The 20248-nt window shown below is 41.0% G+C and overlaps 1 protein-coding gene across 2 annotated transcripts in view; it reads left to right on the top strand.

The window, feature by feature from the left end:
- The window catches only part of ZFYVE26 (zinc finger FYVE-type containing 26), a 55764-nt gene that overhangs the window by 719 nt on the left and 34797 nt on the right, over positions 1-20248 (top strand). For both annotated transcript variants that reach the window (XM_086463603.1, XM_086463602.1), the window contains 13 exons: positions 1448-1526; positions 2454-2543; positions 4464-5016; positions 6360-6490; positions 7345-7509; positions 8623-8711; positions 9007-9167; positions 12499-12681; positions 13273-13923; positions 16442-16531; positions 17250-17318; positions 17931-18082; positions 20005-20203. In XM_086463603.1, coding sequence (XP_086319729.1) covers positions 1448-1526; positions 2454-2543; positions 4464-5016; positions 6360-6490; positions 7345-7509; positions 8623-8711; positions 9007-9167; positions 12499-12681; positions 13273-13923; positions 16442-16531; positions 17250-17318; positions 17931-18082; positions 20005-20203 — 2612 coding nt within the window. The remainder of the gene's footprint in view (positions 1-1447; positions 1527-2453; positions 2544-4463; positions 5017-6359; positions 6491-7344; positions 7510-8622; positions 8712-9006; positions 9168-12498; positions 12682-13272; positions 13924-16441; positions 16532-17249; positions 17319-17930; positions 18083-20004; positions 20204-20248) is intronic.

The following is a 20248-nucleotide window of genomic DNA, read 5'->3' on the forward strand; positions in this document are numbered from 1 at the left end:
GAGTGTGAAATGAGGAGGAGCAATTAGTTTAGTGGTGACTGTGGGAGTCAGGCAGAATCTGGGAAATAGCACTTGGGTGTGTCTGGATGTGCTGTTGTCTGAGCCTTGACATCTTACCACTCTGCCCAAGCACTTAGCAGACTGCCCAGCCCACTGGGAAAACGAGCTGTGTTCCATTTATGCAGTTGACATGATGACTGATACAAGCTTAAAACAGTTTGGAAGCATTTCAGAACTGCTCTTGTTAGATTTCACTGAAGGATAAGAAGCAGAAGGAGCACCTCCTGAAATTACATTCCTTTGTCAGTGAGCTTTGGTTAGATTAGAAATGGAATCACCAAGATGGGCACTGTAGTTATTTAAGATGTTCTCTTGTTTCCAGCTCTCGAAAGACCTTCCAATTTCTAAAAATGTAAATGCTCAAAAAATTCTATTTACGCTATTGATTTCTTGTTTCCTTTGCTCTGGATTTTGGAATGGCATTGGTTTTACTCAGTCCTACTCGGTTTTGATTTCTGCTTTTCAGGTAGGTGCATATGAAGGGTGACTTTCCAGCACCTGAGGGCATATTGGTATTCCCTCTCTCCAAGCAGATGATCATACTTCTTCACATTAAAATTTATGTAAAGTTTTGGTAAAGGTTCTAAGAAAGTTTACACTGACAGCAATTAAAGGAGTCTGGAGGAAGGTGTGCACATGGTTAGATGCATATTGGTAACAGCCCATGTGAGACATAAGCATTTTTGATCTTTTCATCTTTGATAGTTGGGCTGTTTTACATCTAAAGGCTTTAGTTAGCGGTGCTGAGACTTTTAAAGTCCAATAAACTATCTTGTGTTTTTTCCTTTTCCTAGTCCTGTTGACAGTACTAAATATGTTCCCTAGCTGTGTAGGTTTTGAAATGTGTGTGTAAGTACTGGTGCACATGAAAAGCTGGTAGAAATTAGAAGAACTCTTTGTTTAATTAGTATATTACTTCACTTTTAGTTTGAACATAGAGCTACATTTGTGCTGCTGTGACCTAAAACTTAGTTTCATTTTTTCAGGTTGAACCAGACAGAACAGGAAATAGCAGTGTTTGGCACAAAGTCAGATTTCAAAGAAATCTGCTGAAGTGCTCAGAGGGCTATACTGACTGAACTTTAGACCAGAAATAAACTTAACTGTTTTGAAGCAAAGAACTGTGGTAGTAGTGTTGTTATTTGGCAGACCTAAAAGCAGTTATTTGCACAGCAGAAATCATTGAGTTAACGTGTAAGTAGTACCAGTAGTCAGATTTCTCTACATTTTCTTCCTGTCTGACTCATCTTCAGCTATTAAGTCATCTTTGATTTTATCTTGCACAAAGAAATATAAAAATCAAAATTACCTCTGCCAGTGTTTTCCTGGGTCTTAGAGATGGGAATGACTTTGTATAATCCAGTGTATATGCTTATTGCTTTTGTAGATGGAGACAGAATTCTAGCCCATGGAGAACTGCATGGCTTTGGCTTCTCGTGCTGGAAAAATGGCTTGCCAGGAATCAGGTACAGAACCATCTAACTGACTTCCAAGTGCAAAATGTCTGCCTAGTTGCTTATTTAAACTATAGGCTTTACCACATTGGATGGGGCTTTGAGCAACCTGGTCTGGTGGAAGGTGTCCCTGCCCATGGCAGGGGCGTTGGAACTGAATGATCTTTAAGGTCCCTTCCAACCCAAACCATTCTGTGATTCTATGAATTAAGTTCTCAAGGTAGCTGGAGAGGTGCATTGCTTTTGCTTTGAACAAACTTGTCAAGAAACAATTGTTAATCTTCTCCACACTGGAGATAAAAATTGGGATTGTTTTCTTTTGTTTAGGTAACAGAAGTTGGCTTTTTAGTATTGAGCGTTTCTGTAAATGGAAAGCATGAGTGTATCCACTTCTGCATTTGTATGGCCCCTTTCTTACATTAAAGATGAAATAGCTCAGGCATCAGACAATTCTTTGTAAGCTTTAGATGGCAAGAGATATGCTTGCTGTATTGCTGTTTTCAGGCAGACAGGTGCAGTATGTTTCATGAGTAAAAGAGAAACTAATCTTCCGCCCCCCCCCTCCCCCCAATTGGTACACTGGGTTGTGTGATCATACTTTTTTTTTTTTTTTTTTTAAATTCATTTGTCCTTGTCACTTCTTAGACTTGCGTTTTTTCTTTGCCTTCTGAGGAAAGATGTCTCTAATTGATGGGATTGTAATTCCTGACAGAGTGGCACTTGTCTTCATTTCCAAATGTATAGATAAATGGAATCGCTGGTGCGGGAGTGGAACCTAATTGTGGAATAGCCTTTAATTGAGAATTAGGTATCTTTGGAGAGATATTGCAGTCTGCCTCAAAATGTGAATGAAATAACTAAGATTAGGTTTATATGGTAATGTAAATAAATAAAAGTTTTATTGGCTAACATCTTTCCCATTCTCTTACATTGTTTCAGAAAACTGTTTCCGTTGTCCTTCAGAGAGAAACTGAATTTTTATTGCTCTTGGAAGAACTACAGAAAGATGTTTCTGAGGAGGTCCTAAAGGTGAGCTACTTAGTATGCCCTACTTCTTCCTGTTAGTTATGCAGAATGTCCAACTTTATCAGGTTTGGGGATCAAAGTTAATGCTTCCTGCTAAATTGACTGCCTGAGATGCTAATGTGTCATTAATCTTCTGGGCAACTGAAAGAGACTAATTCAGATCCCTTTCTGCAGTTAATCCAGTGTGCCTGCAAGTGGTTTCTCTGGCTAGAGAGGAGGCTGTAGGCAGGCAAGGAACAGACTTTTCTACATGGTCTTTCTCAGACACTTCGGTCCTGACTGCAGCTACTTCTCACAGTCTTGTATCTATAGGCACCTTTAGTAACCATAAAGCTAAAACCCACTGTAAGCCAAAATAAACCATAGTCAGCAAGCACGTTTTAAAAGAATGTCTGTTTTCTTTTTCTTCCTCCTAAGATCTTAATTTTCATCTCCTCCGCACCCCTTTGCCCCCATCCTAGAAGTTTTTGGGTGCTGTATTGTTACTACTGACCTTATTTGGTAATTGGTATGGTGTGTGCTCTGAGGTCCAGGACTCATTTTTCCTTTTTTAATTAACACATGCAGACTGATTTATTTGAGAAATGCATGGAAATATTCAAAGATGGATTAATATCAAAAGCAAGTAGAGAGCAGAAAATAAGGAGAGTTACTAACTGTAGAACTGTCCTAATTTGGTGTCAGTTATGACAGAATTAGACCTGACATGGTGTGTGGAATGTCCTCAGATGTTGCTTCTTCTAGTCTTATAGGTTCTAACTCTTAAAATAATTTTTCTTTGTTTCCTTTTTTTAAGAGGAAAATTTAAACTTGCTGTATTCAGAGGCTATTTGCAGCTTTTAAAAATGAAGAAGGAACAGGTGTTCAATATTTCTCTAAGGATACAGAATTAGGCATTACAGGATGAAAGCAAGCGAAGTAAACTTGACTGTCAATTAAAATAAATCTGTTTGAAGTCTCCTAATGACTAATGAACTCTCCAAGGTCATGAAAGTTTCCGCCATTGTCTGCAGTGTTGCACAGAAATAGGAGATTCAGCAACCTTGTATCTTTGTCAGAATTACTGTCAGAGACACATTAATAAGTACAGTTATGTTTTGATCCAGCAAATAAAGAGAAGGATGTTGTGGACTTGTCTTCTACTGCCAATATTCTCATTTTTGCACACACCAACAACCTCTCCCCTCCATATTCCCTTTGTTGTCTCTTCCAGACGAGGACAGCACTCTCGTAGTTCTGGAAGTGCCACAAGCACTGCTTAATTGCTATTCAACTAGATTGTATCTCACCTTCCCACCCCTTATTGGGAGAGCTAATTGGGATTTTTTTTTGTTTGTTTTCCCCTTCCTAGTTCTGGAATTGTAGGTTTGCTTGTCTTAGCAGGAAAAATTATTGTTGTTTAAGAAAGAAGTCTGTGAGATGGCTTCTGAATCTGTTGGCCAGCTTTAACCAAGGTTGAAAAACTACTGTTGATGAGGATGATGTGGTTGGTAGATAGATGGTATGAATCTGGAAAAGTAGGGTTAAAAAAAAAAGACTGAACACTAATCACATGCTCCTACTGACTTACGAAGATACAGTCACATCAATATATTGCTAAGAGGTAGAATACGGTAGTGCTTCATCCATCCCTTAGGAGCTGCCTGTGAACTAGGGTAACTGGCTTATGACTACATGGCCCATATAGTGTAGTTGTGTATTATAGGATTCTTTGTATTTTGTTACATGCTCAGGCATATCCACCCTTCTGGGAAAGATAGTGGACAAGGTGGACCATTATTAATGGATTTCCTAGGTAATATGTTTCCAAATTGATTTATCTTCTTGCTTTCAAGTTTCAAGTGTCTCCTATTTTTTTTAATAATTCGCTTCATATTTTTAATGGCGTCTGAAAGGCTTACTCTTTTATTATTTCCCTACCAGGAACTGTTTGAAGCATTTGAGTGCACTCAGAACAAACACATCACAGACAGGAAAAGAAGAGATGGCTGTTCTCACAGATTCAGTTTGGATGTTGTTTCAGCCCTCCGGAAGCTTTTGCTGCGGGCTCCTCAGAGGGCAAAAGCCCTGCTGGAGTTCTTCCAGGAGGAACAAGGCACACACAGATCCTCACTCGAACAATATTGCTCTCTGCAAAACATCTTTGTTGAATTTCTTCGTGACTCCTTGAAATCTCTGCAGAGGCTTCAGTGCAGTTCTGAGATTTCAGCAGAACTAGATCAAAGAGAACTAGTAGATACAATTTATGCTGCTCTTAGTATAGTGACTTTTGAGGTAGAGCATCAGGCGGATGAAGTACGACACCTGTTCAGGGAGCTCTTGGATGTATGCTGGGCTGAGGGAAGCCCACTGAGGGAAGAGAAGCTACTAAGCTGTATGCTGAGGAAACAGAGCCATGGCCTGTTAAGCCTGTATAGCAGTGTTCTCATAGAAAAAACAAAAGAAAAATTCATTGTGTCAAAATCAATACGAAAAGGTTTGTTTCACTTTTTGCTTTGTTGTCATTTCTTGTTTAGCAAAACCATTGGGGCATTAAACAGGCAAGTTGTCAAGAAATTGGGCAGTGTTCTTGCTAAGGTGCCTTAAGAAGGCATGGAGTCTTGTAAAAAAGATGGTGCTAAAATGACTTTAAAGCAAGGAATTGGCATAGGAACCCCAGGGCGCTCTCTACATTTCTGCAGTCTATGCTGCCGCCTTTTGTGAGCACTTCCTTTACCGCCTGTTGTTGTGCTCTACTTTAATCTGCTCAGCATTTCTCCTGGTAAAGATCTTGCTTGAAACTAGAAAATTGATGCTCTCTATGTATGTAAAATGTTTATTGGTTCAGCTCCAGCTCAAGGCCATCTGTGTTGGAGGATGTTCCATTTCAGGCCAGTAACAGTTCAACTACCTCAGTAATCCCAGAACATTCAAACCCATTAATTTGGAAAAGAAAACTTCGAGACATGGAAGGAGATGTGGAGTGAGCCAATATGCCAGCTGGAAAGAAGATGCAGCTTGCTTACCCGCTTGCTTTCCAGAGCCCACCTGTTGCCTTTGTGCTGGCTATAACTTTCACAGCTTCTGTCTAGCTCCCTATGACTGGTACATTTAACTGAGGGTCTCAGTTAAGCTGAATGGCAAGTGGTGCCCATGGTCTTGTCAGGAAGGTGGCAGGTGAGTGTGCAAGGAGGGAAAGGTTAGAATGCCTACCCTCTTCTGCTCACCTCTGTACACCGAGGCGTGAGTCAGTGGGGTTTTTGTATCTTCTCCCTTCACTCGGGGATTGCTGAAGGGAAGTTCAGGCTGGTGTGGCAGACTGTGGCATTTCTGGTAATAACTACAGTTAGCGCTTCCTCATAGGGGAAGAGAAATGGAGATATGGATACCTTCCCTGTCACTGGGAGTAGTAGTTCTCACTTTGCACAGGTCTGAGAAGTTCCTGTGCTGGACAAGTCTCTGCTTAGGCCTTGCAAAGCAGCATAGTGTCTCAGCACAAATGAAAATTCATGCAACATGCAGATAAGATGTGTACGACTAGAGAAGGAAAGACAGTGTGACCTGAGCTAATGCCAACAACCTGTGTGCTGAACAGGCTCTTGCTATGTTAACAACAGTCCAGGCAATTTCTTGGTTTCCTATCTGACCTGTTTATTTTCAATCAAATTTCTCTGCTAGGCTTTCTTGTTATCTAGTAACAGTTTCTGAGAGTCCTAACTGTTAGCATGTAACATCTGGTTAGTATTTGAGGAAATGCTAAGTGTTTCTCAGTTGAAATTAATAGCAATTATGCTTCTTTCAAAGTACCCCTCTGTACTGGAAGGTAATCTTGGTTTTTAGGTTCTTCTGAACAGCTGGATACAGAGCGAACCATGATGAGTTTGTTCTCAGATCCCAAAGAGACTTCTTCTTGGAAGACAGCCTATTTCTACTGCTTGAGCAGCAGCAAGCACTTTCTGGAACAGATTCTGGTACGGCCATAAAATTGTTAAGAGGGAAACCCAATGGTGGCTAAAGTCATTCCCTGTATTGAAAATACCTTGGTGGTGCACAGAAGCATTTTGTATTCAAAGTGTTTACTAGGGGTCATGACTTACAGGAACAAGGAGGAACTGGTGATAACTCCCCTGTGTTTCAGCTGTGTGATGAACTCAAACTTTCAGTGAGATTTTTTTGGAAAAGCTCATCTGCGTGCAGACTGAAGATTAGATCTCCAGGATTTAAGAAATCCTGTGTTCTGCTTGTAATTTTGTTGGATACACCACTTGATTTACCCCGTGACCTTGACCTTTTTGCTTTGCTTTTCTGATGCTGGTAGACTTGGGGCAATAGGACTAGTTTGCACAGTAAAATTTATGTTTTAAAAAGCTTGAAGACCTGGTGAAAAATACTCTGGTATGAATTAAATTATTTGGATGCATTTACATAGATAGAAGAAATAGAACAGAGGTAGATGGTCACTGTTAAAGTGTGAGTTTTTAAGGTTGAACCTATTTCCACTTCTGAATAATGTGGTTGTTTAAGTTTCTTACATAATGCCCTTGACAGAGACATAATCAATACGAAGAATGTAAAGATAATAGTGAGGGAGTATGAGTTGGCTCTGTAGTAAACATTTGAAATGATGGGGTGGTTTTCCTCATGAGAGTTTTACTGAAGAGTAACCTGATGGCTTGGAAAATGTAAGTTTAAGGAGGTTCCTGATGCAGAACTTCACTATTACAGTGAAGTTAATATTGAAATGGCTACTTGCTTACATAACCTGCGACATGTTATGGGTCTTTGCATTTTGGAAAGATAAATACTACTTCCTTTTATTTTATAGGTGACAGCATTAACTCTACTGAAAAGAGAAGACTACTCAGGCCTGAACAGCTTGTTGAGGAGAGAATTCAACCCCCTTAACCGCCTCTTGGTATTGCTAGGGTGGACTCATTGTCAAAGCCTGGAATCAGCAAAAGCATTGCTATGGACTCTTCACAAAACTCAGGTAAATTGGCAGAAAGCAAATGTCAGTATCCCAGTCAGAGTCCAGATAATGCAAATTTTTTTCAAAAATAAAAATAAGTAAAACCAGGGAGTTTCCAGTGAGGATGCTAATCTTTCTCAAAATGGAATTTAAAAAGCTAAGGTCTTACAGTTGTGTGTAGGTCACATTATTGGACACTTGCCTTTCTTCTTAATCCTCAGCTGTGAAAGGAGTATGATTGCTCAGGGGATTCTGAAAGTTTCTCTTGCATAAGCTCGTCAGCTTTTGCTGTTAACATGAGAGAGAGAAAGACAGCAATGGTTGCTGATGAGTTTTGAAAAGAGCTAGGGGGGTGTTTGATTGGTGTCACTTCATCCAGTGAGTCATCCCTGGATCGTGACTAATTCTGGTCAGTAGCTTGGAGATTTCCCATAGCCATTCGGAAAATGACATGATAAGAGCTGTGACTGAAAGATCCACCTTGTTTGCGGGGAGTCTTCATCTTTGAAGGAGGGAGAGGGTTTTAACTCTGAGAGTGTAGTTGCAGTTCAGATGATGTCTGCCTGCAGGTAAGTGGCTTGGGCAAGTGGAGAGGCAGGGAGCCTTGCACTGCTGGGTCACTGCGGCAGATCTAGGCTAGCATTGCCTTAAGGAGTTACCATCTATTGGTAATAGACTGAAGGCCTATTCAGTAGGCCCTGCAAAGTGAAAGTCTTAGATCTGATTTTAACAGGCAGGTGTCTGTCGTGGAAAAGCACATGGAAAAGAAGAATAGCTGTCTGCTACCCAGTATATCATCTGTTCTAGTACATGATTAGTTTTAGAGGTTAGTGTCTTACACTGGTGAAGCATTAATTTGCTTTTTGAAATCTAGCCTTTAAAAAGGGATGTAGCCACCTTTCCATGGTCTGTCAGCGTGTGGAGTGGAGGCTGACTGATTTTGATGCTCCTTCAGAATAGGCCTTCCTTGCTGACTTTGTCATAAAACTGGCAATTTTCTGTTCAACCTGATGAACATGTTACCATCTGGATAAAGAAGTCTTATGAGCATCCTGTATGTGACACAGGCTTGGTTCTGCTGTCTGACTAGAGGATTTGTTGTAAAGAGATTCTTTTATTTGTCTTTCCATTTAGGATCTGTGCAATGATTCAGTACTGAAAGATTTCTGTGATGGGCTGTGGGCTCAGGTGGAAATTCTTGAATGGTGCATACAGCAAAACAGGTAAAATGATCAGAAGGATTTTTTTTCCAAACTGTCTTGCCAAATCTGCTGTTAGTCAATTTATGTATGCAAATAGAAATTGTGTTCTTTTCTGTGAGTCTTGGCTAATCATCTTTTAGTGACTCTGTATCACAAGCTCTCGAAATTGCTTCATGGGCATTAGTTGTGCTATTTGCTTTTCTTTTTAACTGCAGTAGTTTGGTTGAATCAGAATTAGAGTGGGAGATATGTCTTTAAATGTGGGCGAGAGACCTAAATCTGTTTGTGCCATTTCTTTGTTTGTTCTCTCTTTCAGTATTACTATACCAAGGAAGGTTCTTTTGCAACACTTGCACAGTCTAGATTGCCACACTGCAATGTACTCTCTACATCATCTCACTAATCTTCTGGCATTGAATGAAGACGATGTTATTGAGCTGCTTCAAAAAGTTCCTGCTAGAGACCAACAGATGCAGGGTAAATGTGTAGGGTTGTGAGAACACAGAAAAACCGCAACCCATCAAGTACATGCTGCTCAGTATTTCTGCCAGGAGGAATCTGTTCTTTTGACCTACTTCTGTAAATAAGGAAGATACTGCATATCAGCTGTTTTGCCGAAGAAAGCTAGAGAGCACGTGGAAATTATTTTAGAATCGTTTGGGGGAGTACATTGTCTCCCAAGAAGGAGCTGTGAGATCTCTTTGATTTCACAAGGACAGATCTCTGAAAGAGCTTTTTCAAAATGGTAACAAGACCTCGCACGTGCTCATAATATGTGCTATTCATTGTAATTTACATGCTATCTAATACTGTTGGCTTGAAGAGTAAGTGTATGTTTTGAATTTCAGCCATCTGTGCACTAAATTTAAAATCAAAGGGCAAAGACAGGTGAAATGGACAATATGTCTTGTACTATAACATCTTGATTTTTGAAAGATACAAAATGTTTTGTTCTGTTTTTTTTCTTCTAATATTAAGTCTTACCAAATCTAATTAAATATTAAAATCAGTAAGACTTACCTACAGGCTGTGTTTACATCCCTCTTGCCTCACTTCTCTCATCTTCCCATGTTACAATTTGGTGCCTAAAATACCTAAGATTACTAAGCGTATTAGTTCACTTCAAAGTGACTCTGCTTGTGCACTCTTTTGATTGTGGCCAATGTCCAGGTTCAGTTGTTGCTATTTTAATGCTGTTTTCTGGTAGGGCCTCTTAATAGTGATACAGAAGCTCACTCTTCCTGCGTGTACTAGAAACTAAGAAGACGTAATTTTTTTGTGCCTTATGCCTTCAATAGATGGGAATGTGTACATGTGTAATTTCAACCTGAGTTGCGTGGAGAGCTCTCGGTGATCTTGCACAGATTTTCCAGGTTGCCTAATGGGAAGCAGTTTTCTCTCCTTCCAATATCGTATTTTTGAGATGTTGGTTTCCAGTCCTGTTTTTACAAGTTTTGTTGTTGAAATTATCATGACTGTGGTCTTGAATAGTCTTGAAAGATGTAATGATTGAGACTCTATGTAGATCTCCAGTTTCAGTGTCCTGCTTTCTGAAATTAATTGTTTTGTTGTTGCTGATGTTGATGTTTTTTTAATCAGTTCTTACGTTTTAATTCTTTTGTGCTGAAATTCTATCAAAACCTTTCAAAATCAGGAAGAGGCAGTCCTATCATATCTTCTGGGAGCTGCATGACTGTAGCAAAAGAATTCTAGCTGTGGTTATCTTCTTTTTCATATCACCCTAGTTCATGGAACTAGTTAATGGAAAACAAGTCCTCCCTCTCTTTTCAGCCCAGTGATTATTGTAAAATTCAGATAATTCTATAAACACAGTTTAATAGAATCTCCTTTAAAATAGTCTATTTTGAAACTTAAAGGGAGGAGAGGAGTCATGAATTTTTGATTTGTCTGCCTTGGTAGCGTTAACAAGCTTTTTTCTCCCCTCACCACACGTACTTCCCCTTCTTCCCGACACGCATCTGTCAGCTGCAGTAGTGAAACTGAAGTAGTGGTACTGGTAGACAGTTGTGGTCTGGCACCCTTCAGGTCAGTGTGTGACACTAGCTTTGATGGGTCACACTAACAAAAGAAATGATGGGCAGAAATTTCCTTGTGAGTTACAGCATTCAAGAATAAGGCGTTAATATTTCTGGTGCAGGAAAAACAAGTGCTTGTAGTTAACGGGTAATTCTTCAGTGTTGGTACAAGGAAAAGGGTTGGTTTAGATGCAGATGCTGACACAGACCCATGCATCCAAGTCTTTCCACGTGGAAGGCGAAACTATATTCAACTTGCATTTGATTACCAGTATGTATCTTGTACTATCTCCAGCTAGCTATTTCTCTTTTTCAGAGGACTGTGTTTATTGGATCTCTGGCTTCACCTGCCTGAAGTCCTCCTAAGACCATGATATTGAGAGCTTTTTGGGTGCTACATATTGGTGTAGAGCTGCTGGTGAATTATAGCATTTCTGTGGCCGTGTGAGTTCTGCAAAGGATTCGTACTTGGATGTTTCCACCTGCACTTCACTTCTGTCTGCTGTCTACTTTATAGTTCCCACCATTGTCGCTGTTTAGAATTGCAGTGATAGGGAACAATTGGTTTCAAACTGTTTGTGCTCTCAGGGCTTTTGTCTTGGCTGCTCTGTAGTTCTCAGAAGTATCAGGCTGGTGCTTTTCTTTGAAATCATGCTCAAGCCTTGTGGAGGACAGTGCTGAAACACTTTCTAGGTAATGCTATTCAGGGCCAGAGTTTGGATGAGGACGTTATCAGTACATCAAACCAGTGCTTTGTTTTTAAAAAAAAAAAAAAAAAAAAAAGTTAGCTAATGCTCCCTGCCCCCCACCCCCGTATGGCAATAGGCAGAGGGACAATGTAACTCTTGTAAAGAATATAGGATGGTACATTCAAGCACTAATTTAACACTTTCTGGGGTTTTAGGTTTTTTTGGTGGTTTTTTAGTATTTGTACTGTAGTTGGATAATTAATCTAAACCCAGCGTGATGGAATATATGACTCTATATTGTGTTCCTGGGTGAAGGGGATGATGATGTGAATTTTATAGTTTGCTGCCCTGATGTTCTGTTGTACTAAGAAGGGATCATGTCTCTGGCATGTGACACCCTCTTTCCTCAAAAAAAAAAAAAAAAAAGGGGGGGGGGGAAGGGAAGGAGTGGGTGTAGTACTTCTCTAAATTCCCTGTATGATAAATGTGTGAAAGAAGCTGTGGGACTGTAGTTTTTCTTTAATCAGTTGCAGATTGAATGTGATCTATATGGCCAACCATTGTGGATAGAATCAACTGTGATACCTATTTATTCGTACAAATCTGTAAAGGTGGTGGTACTCTATTCTCACTACAGTCATAGTCAGGGTACACTATCTCCCTACTTATCTACTGTGTGGTAGAAAACACACAGTTCTAAGATGCTGGAATGAGACGTGGTCTGTCTCTGTGTTGTGAATGCAGCAGTGTAGCTTAACCATGTACCTGTAATGAGACTTGTCATGAGCAGATTTTGAACATTCTGTGCTGTAGCCAGGTCCTGTAACATAAATTCACAGAAAATTTCAGAAGGGGATCCAAACTTGACTTTTTTTGTGCCTATCTCTTGTGGGTTGGTGTGTTTTGTTTTGTTTCTCCCCCAAATATTGTGAAGTCACAGTGAGATAGAGCAAAGCTGGCATGGAGGTGACACTGGGGAAGAAATACTGGATAAATATTGCTGTGTGAGAACTGCAGGAGAAAAATTAACTTCTTTTCTTGTCTACCTCCTACACCCCCATGCCCCCTTATTTCCCTCCACAGTGGCAACCCTACCTGATATCCTGAGTCAGCAACGCAACCTGGCACTCTTCCGAGCATTTTGTGCCATGAAGTATGCTATCTATGCTCTCTGTGTGAATTCACATAAGCATTCCAAGTGCAAAGATTGCATACGTAGCCTTCTTGATGATATCCCTGAAGATGCAGCTTTTGGAGAACCAGCAGGTGATTGGCCTCCTTTCTCAGGTTCAGTAGTTTGTGCTTCTCTGTTTACTGGGCTCTGGATTATCACTTAGTGTTGGGGTAATATCGCACCCTGTGTTCATATGATGTTTTTATTCAGTGGGCTATGGGTGCTTTGCAAACCAGTATAACAGCGTTTCTTTGAGGTATTGTTACTTTTAGTAATAATAGATATGAATAGACTACCTGCCTTGTTCTAAAACTTTTATGGTAATTGTATTAAATATATAGTGCAAAAAGGTGGTGATATTAGATATAGGAAGGTAGTGGCAGGGATGCTTTTGTAAGAGTTTATGATTTCCCAGAGCAAAGACTGATTTAATGGCTAAAATTAATCCGAGTTTGCGCATCATTGCACACAGTGATAACTGGTATTACTGAGAGGGAGGAGGCACGCTACCTTTTTAAATGTAAAATGTTGAACATACATTTTCTTGATTTGTGGAGGGACGATTGGCTCTGAGCCACTGGGACAGTTCCCTCTTCTAGGATTTTCTTAAAGGGCAAAGGTTGGAGGAAGGAACTCCTGGAAAATGATGTAAGTGTTCTTTATTTTTGTTTTTAATTATACAGATTGCTCTTCAGTATTTTCTCACTACCTTGTGAAGTGTCAGCAGTTCTTGAGGAGTGTTCCTGCTCCTCTGCGCCTGGAGGTTTTGGAGAACGTCTTCTCCTTGCTTTTTGTTTCCTACAGCGACCTCTATACTGAGGCTGTTCTACCTGAGGACTATGCAGAGGATGATGATCTTGACAAAAAGGGTACTACTGTGAGTGTAGAAGGCAGTGCTAGTCGACGATCTTCCACCTCAGAAAGTCCGCAGCACCTAATAGAGGCTGAAAAGAAATTAGAGAGGCACCTGCAGGCTGCTCAGACAGTTCACACAGATACCCAAGATCTTTGTGACTCGTTAGGTGACAAAAGCTGTGAAACTTCTAGGCTGAGCTACCTGGATCTGAAACACTTCACCAGTGGTGTTACTGGATTTTTAGTGGATGACGTGGCCATGGAAGCCTTCCTCACATTACTTGTCAACCATCTGGAAGAAATTCAGAGTTCTCTCCCATGGGACTCCAGTAACGTGCTTCGTGAAGAGCTGGAGCTTGTCGAGTGCTTGAATCTTTCTGCAAGTAGAGATGCCTTTGGAAGTCGTGTGTTACAGTTTTCCAAATACCTTTCTGAAGCTCACTGGCGATACAAGGTGGTGATGAGTAACAGAAATGCAGGTAGGCTTTGCATTTGCCACTTTCTAATATATTGACACTGTTCTGTTACAGCTGTCCAGGCAGCGGTCTCAAGACTAAATTCCCTGCACATCTTACTGAGGGAGCACATTTTGGCAGATAGTAGGAGAGTGACCTAGTTAGAGATCACCTGGTTCTTGCACCATTCTCCACTAGGAGTCATCTCTCTTCTAATCAGAAAATTTGGGTTTTCTTTTTCCTTTTTCCCTCCCCTTTGTGGATACGCTGCTTCAGTTTGCCTGTCTTTCTCCTGCCCCTTCGTCACAAATTATGTTGACAGGGCGGTGCTATGAAAGAACCTGGTGCGTGATCCAATGCAAGCCAGACAGGCTTATCTCATTCATGGACAGTGTTGATTTAGCCTAGTCTGAAACATGTTAGGAACATCTATTGGAGGAAGTTGCATTGTTCTGGAATGCAGAACACTCCTCAGGAATAGCTAGAACAACACACTCGGGAGCAAAGCATTTGACATTATGCTGCATGACATCCTTGTCTCTAAATTGGAGAGACATGGATTTGACAGAGGCACCACTCAGTGGATAAGGAATTGGCTAGATGGTCGCACTCGAAGAGTTGTGGTCAATGGCTCAGTGTCTGGGTGGAAACCAATGACAAGTGGTGTTACTCAGGGGTCTGTATTGGGACCAATGCTGTTTAACATCTTTGTCAGTGATATGGACAGTGGGATTGAGTGCACCCTCAGCAAGTTTGCCGATGACACCAAGCTGTGTGGTGTGGTCAACACGCTGGAGGGAAAGGATGCCGTCCAGAAGGACCTTGACAGGCTGGAGAAGTGAGCCTGTGCAAACCTCATGAAGTTCAACAAGGCCAAGTGCAAGGTCCTGCACCTGGGCTGGGGCAATCCCAAGCACAGATACAGGCTGGGCAATGAGTGGATTGAGAGCAGCCCTGGGGAGAAGGACTTGGGGGTGTTGGTGGATGAAAGACTGAATATGAGCCAGCAATGTGCGCTTGCAGCCCAGAAATAGCGTCCTGGGCTGCATCAAAAGAAGTGTGGCCAGCTGGTCAAGGGAGGGGATTCTATCCCTTTGCTCTGGTGAGACCCCACCTGTAGTGCAGTGTTCAGCTTTGGAGCCCTCAGTGTAAGAAAGACATGGACCTGCTTGAGCAGGTCCAGAGGAGGGCCACGAAGATGATCAGGGGGCTGGAGCACCTCCCCTATGAGGACAGGCTGAGAGTGTTGGGGCTGTTCAACCTGGAGAAGAGAAGGTTCAGAGGAGACCTTACAGTGGCCTTCAAGTACTTAAAGCGGGCTACAGGAAAAGAGGGGAGGGACTCTTGATCAGGGAAGGCAGTGATAGGACAAGGGGTAACGGTTTCAAACTGAAAGAGGGTAGACTGAGATCGGATATTGGGAATAAGTTCCTCACTGTGAGGGCAGTGAGACACTGGCACAGGTTGCCCAGAGAAGCTGTGGCTGCCCCCTCCCTGGCAGTGTTCAAGGCCAGGCTGGATGGGGCTTTGAGCAACCTGGTATGGTGGAAGGTGTCCCTGCCCATGGCAGGGGGTTGGAACTGGATGATCTTTAAGGTCCCTTCCAACCCAAACCATTCTGTGATTCTGTTGTATTCTATGATTCTGTTTCCCACCCTTCTCCATATCCTATAACTTGTTAGTCCTGCTACCATCAGATTTCTGCTTGTATCATAGTGTGGCTTATTGTGTATCTCAGACCATGCAAAGTCCATGTCCCAGGAAAGACTGAGCAGTATGGACCTTAAATGTTCCAAGTTTCCAAACTTCTGTTCAACTGTTTCTCAGGTCTCCCCCTATGAAGGAGGGAATGTGATGGGACTTAAATGTTTGAATAGGCAGCCCTCAGTGTTTCTGTTGGACAGGCAGCAGCTTTCTGTGGGATTCCGTACTTTTGAGTCCTGACTTCTGACAAATGATGACAACTATTTGGGGAACATATTTCAGGGAAAAGTGACTGGCTTTTAATGACACTGCATATCTCTTAGATTGTCTGTCTCAAGGACCGGCACACCCATTACCTTCTCACTTCCAGAATTGTTGACTGAGTCAGGATTCATACTACCCCACATTGCTGAAGAGCCCAGTTGTTTCAGTAAAACCTTAATGACAAATCAAACTCTTTTACTATTTTAATGCTTATTCTTTTCATCTTGTTCTAGCTGCTTTTATACTTGGACTATACCTAATTTTCCATATAGTTAGAACCGCAGAATCATTTAGGTTGGAAAAAACCCTTAGTACTCATCAGGGGTGTGTAGAACGTATGGTACATTCCAAGTGACGTTGGATGTGGATGTGAAAAACGCAGTATTAGTTGAATTGCACCAAAATTACTTCAAGGTGCTGGTTTAAACTTTACTGAGATCAACTGTGTTTCCTTTGGAGATTTGCCATCATAGCTCTACCTATGTAGCTGTGCAGATAGATTCTTTAAGGTAGACAAATAACTGTTTATGGCTTGTCAGCTATTTGGTAATGCTTTTGCTTAAATGTTTCACAGAACATCAGCTTGCAGCTTCCAGGAGATGCTGTTCTTTAGTCAGGTGTTCCAGCTTTAAGAAACGAAGTAGATCTCAAAGGTACAAGACAGGTGAGTTGAAAAAGTCACTTGGAGAAAACATGTCTGAAATGTGCATAATTTTGCTGAGCTCATAGCTGAATGCAATTAGATGTAATGGACTAAGAATAGAGAACTAGATTTATTTCCTTTGGTTTTCTAACTGGTTTGAAGTGTGTTAGTCCAGTTCGACTTGGTTTGTGGTTGTTTTCCTAAAGCTTACCTGCACCACTAAAAGATAATTAATTTTAAGTTCAGGTAAGAAAATAACTTTTCATACATAGTCTGATTGGGGGCAGAGGAGAACTTTGCAACTACAGTACCAATTCTACCCTTTCTCCACTATATCCAGTGACCGCTGTATTTTCATTCCTGGGACAATAGTATCTAGGATGTGAATTTACAGGAAATTGTGGCTTGAACTGTCAGCCTTAGGAGAAAATTGTGTTCCTGACCTTTTTTCTATTTAGCCTGTAAAAGGTACATCTGGTTTTGGAGTGTGATGTTCCAAAATAAGAAGCTTTAAAGTATCTGACATGAGTCACTGATGGGCCACCCCACCATAGTCTCTTGCCTAGCATTTTCTTCAGATCAGCACTTTCTGCATTTATCATAGACATCAGTGATGGGTCATTTGTGAGATACTTGATCTCTTGTGACTGACAGATTTGTTATTTGCTGTAAGTTTTAATTACTTTGTCTCTAGAAAAAGTGCATTTAATAAGGTGGTTTTTATTTGTTTCCATTTCAGACGGGAAAGAGGGAACTTCCAGTCCATCATTAGAAAGTGCAAGTAGCGAGCTAAGCACCAGTACCTCAGGTATTAAGCCACAAAAGTAGTATTTCTTTGTCTTTTCAATGTGCATGGTGAAGTATTTGCTTGACTAGTTAATGTGAGTTACTGCTCTACGCAGGACAGAATTAGAACTTTGCACGTCTTGGAGCTCCCATTTGTTGGCTAACTTATCTAATTGAATAGTATATATCTCTTCTGGAATAAGAAAATTAGGTTTTTGGCTTGCAGGAAACAGTACGCAATGCAGCGATGTACAAACCATCAAAAAACCTGATAGACTGGTAGTCATGTAACCTAAAACATGCTTAGTCGTGTTAAATTCATTTAATAGGTCCAATACTTAACTTCTCCCTTTGTCCATACTGAACCAGTGCCCTATCATTGTGTCCACATTATGTAGAGGCTAAACAGTGTTACCTTTGGATGAGGTCCAAACTGAAAGTTCTGACCAAACAGTGAAACAAGAATTTTTAACAAGATGTTTATGTTGGCTTCGTTACCCTAAAACTTCCTTGTGATCTCTGCTCTTATATTTTTATGTTAAATATGTGAAAATACTGTGATCTGATAGTTGGCTGTTATCTGGTGAAATGTTTTTTCTATAATAGTGTACGGATTAATTCTGTTGTCTTGTAGAGGGAAGTACCAGTAATGTGTCTGGCTCGAGTGATTTGGGAAGCAGGGTGAGACCTCATCAGCAAAACCCCCTCATTCCTATGATGCTTTCCCCACCAGAATCACTGTTAGTTTCTTGTGTTTTGAGAGGAAACTTCGTAGAAGCCCATCAGGTAAATGAGTTGTGTGGATTTTGTGCAGTTAAAGATCCGGTTTGGTATCATTTTGTGGTTGTGATAGCTGATGAAATTCCTGCTTCTTCTGCATTAGCAAGCATAGGCCTGAAGCATCTGCATTCCGAGTGAAAGGATCACTTTGGAAGTAGAAGCAAGTAGAAGGAACAAAGATACTCCAAGCCGGAATCCCAAGGATGCTGCTTTTTTTTTTTTTCTTGTTATACAAAAATGTTTTCTCTAAACCTGGATTCTCGAAGTGTGAAAATGTTTGATAAGAGCTGGCCAAGCTTAGTGTTTCAGCTGAATGAAGAGCACAAAGAACTCATGTGAAGCCTCCTGAGGAAGCAGCATCTGAACTGCTTACTTTAGTCAGTGAATCAAAACCATGACACTCTGCCACTTGTAAGCTTGGCAGGAACATGCAAATGTCTTCCTTATCCAAAGCAGAGCCAAAGTAGTGATTACATTTATTTGAAGGAGGTGTGTTTTGAGGCTAAATTCACAGTACTGAAAACAGGCAGAAAGACTTGAAATTGACAGTCTGCACATTGGTAGTTCTTGCTCCCTCGCAGATGTGCATACCTTTCTCTATGACTTTTGGGCGGTTGCTTTGAAAAAATGTGTTGAGGTGCATCAGTGATTGGATCCGCTGCAAAAAGCAGTGACCTGGCTGAGTTTCAGGTAGTGATATCAGAGCAGTTAATATCATTTAAGCAATACATTAACAGCAGGTTACTGCTCAACTCATTAGTTTTGTTTGTCATAAGCATGCTGCTTCATTTTTCCCCTACTTATAGGGCTAAAAGAAGCATTTTGTTTTGCTTTGTTACTTTGAATTTCAGAATTGACAAAAATCCTGGAGAAGAGAAGGCTCCAGGGGACCTTAAAGCGACGTTCCAGTACCTGAAAGGGGCCTATAAGGCGGCAGGGGTAGAACTGTTCACAAGGGTTTGTAGCAATAGGACAAGGGGTAATAGTTTTAAGCTAGAAAATGGTAGATTTAGGTTGGACGTTAGGAAGAAGTTCTTTAATCTGAGGGAGGTGGATCACTGGAACAGGTTGCCCAGAGAGGTAGTGGAAGCCCCACCCCTGGAGACATTCAAGGTCAGGCTTGATGGGACTCTGAGCAACCTGACCTAGTTAGAGATGTCCCTGCTTGTTTTAGGGGGGTTGGACTAGATGGCCTTTCGAGGTCCCTTCCAACCCAATAGATTCTGTGATTCTGTGATTCTGTGATTCTGTGATTCTGTGATTCTGTGATTCTGTGATTCTGTGATTCTGTGATTCTGTGATTCTGTGATTCTGTGATTCTGTGATTCTGTGATTCTGTGATTCTGTGATTCTGTGATTCTGTGATTCTGTGATTCTGTGATTCTGTGATTCTGTGATTCTGTGATTCTATAAAGAATTCAAGCTTGGTTTGTGTCCAGTTGTTTCAGTAAAATCTTAATGACTAATCATTTGATAATAGGTTTGATAACAGGAAGTTGCACAGCTGTGCTTATCGGCTCTGTGTTTCAATTTCTAGAAGGTATTCCTTGTTGAATAACAATTTTTTAAAAATAGTTTACTTCGGAGGCCCAACTTGATAGATTTCTCATTACATCATGTACTGAAATAATGAAGAGTCGTTATGAAAGGTGCGGGTTACAAAAATTAATTCAACTGAAGTCTTGCAGCAAATAATAGCTGAACTTTATAAAAAATAGTTGAAAAATGTCTCTGAGGTCCTGATTTCAGGCACTTAGAACTCTAGAAAAAAACACCATTTCAGCCTGCTGTGTCTGTGGGGACTTCTTCAGTTGACGTATCTGTTTAATTTTATTCCCTCTTCTCCTCTAAACACCCCCAAAGCTCTTTGACCTTTGAAAACCTCTTTTGACATGCTGTGGAACTACATCTATTGTTATTTTTGAAAGGTGGCTTTGATGTTTAATCTGGATACTTCACCTTGCTATGGGGAATTGGTTTTCATGGAGCGCTACCAAGAGGCAGTACGAGAAATGGCAAGAGTGGAGCACAATATTGAGAATCAAGCATCGGATGGCACTGGAGGCATCAGGAAATCTGGCAGTGGCCGTTCAACGCTGCAAGCTATTGGGAATGCAGCAGCAGCTGGTAAGGACTGGGTTTTTCAAGTTCTTCTCATAAAAGGTGAGGGAG

This window comes from Leptosomus discolor, chromosome 3, assembly GCF_034619465.1.
Source record: "Leptosomus discolor isolate bLepDis1 chromosome 3, bLepDis1.hap2, whole genome shotgun sequence".
Classification (NCBI taxonomy): domain Eukaryota; kingdom Metazoa; phylum Chordata; class Aves; order Leptosomiformes; family Leptosomidae; genus Leptosomus; species Leptosomus discolor.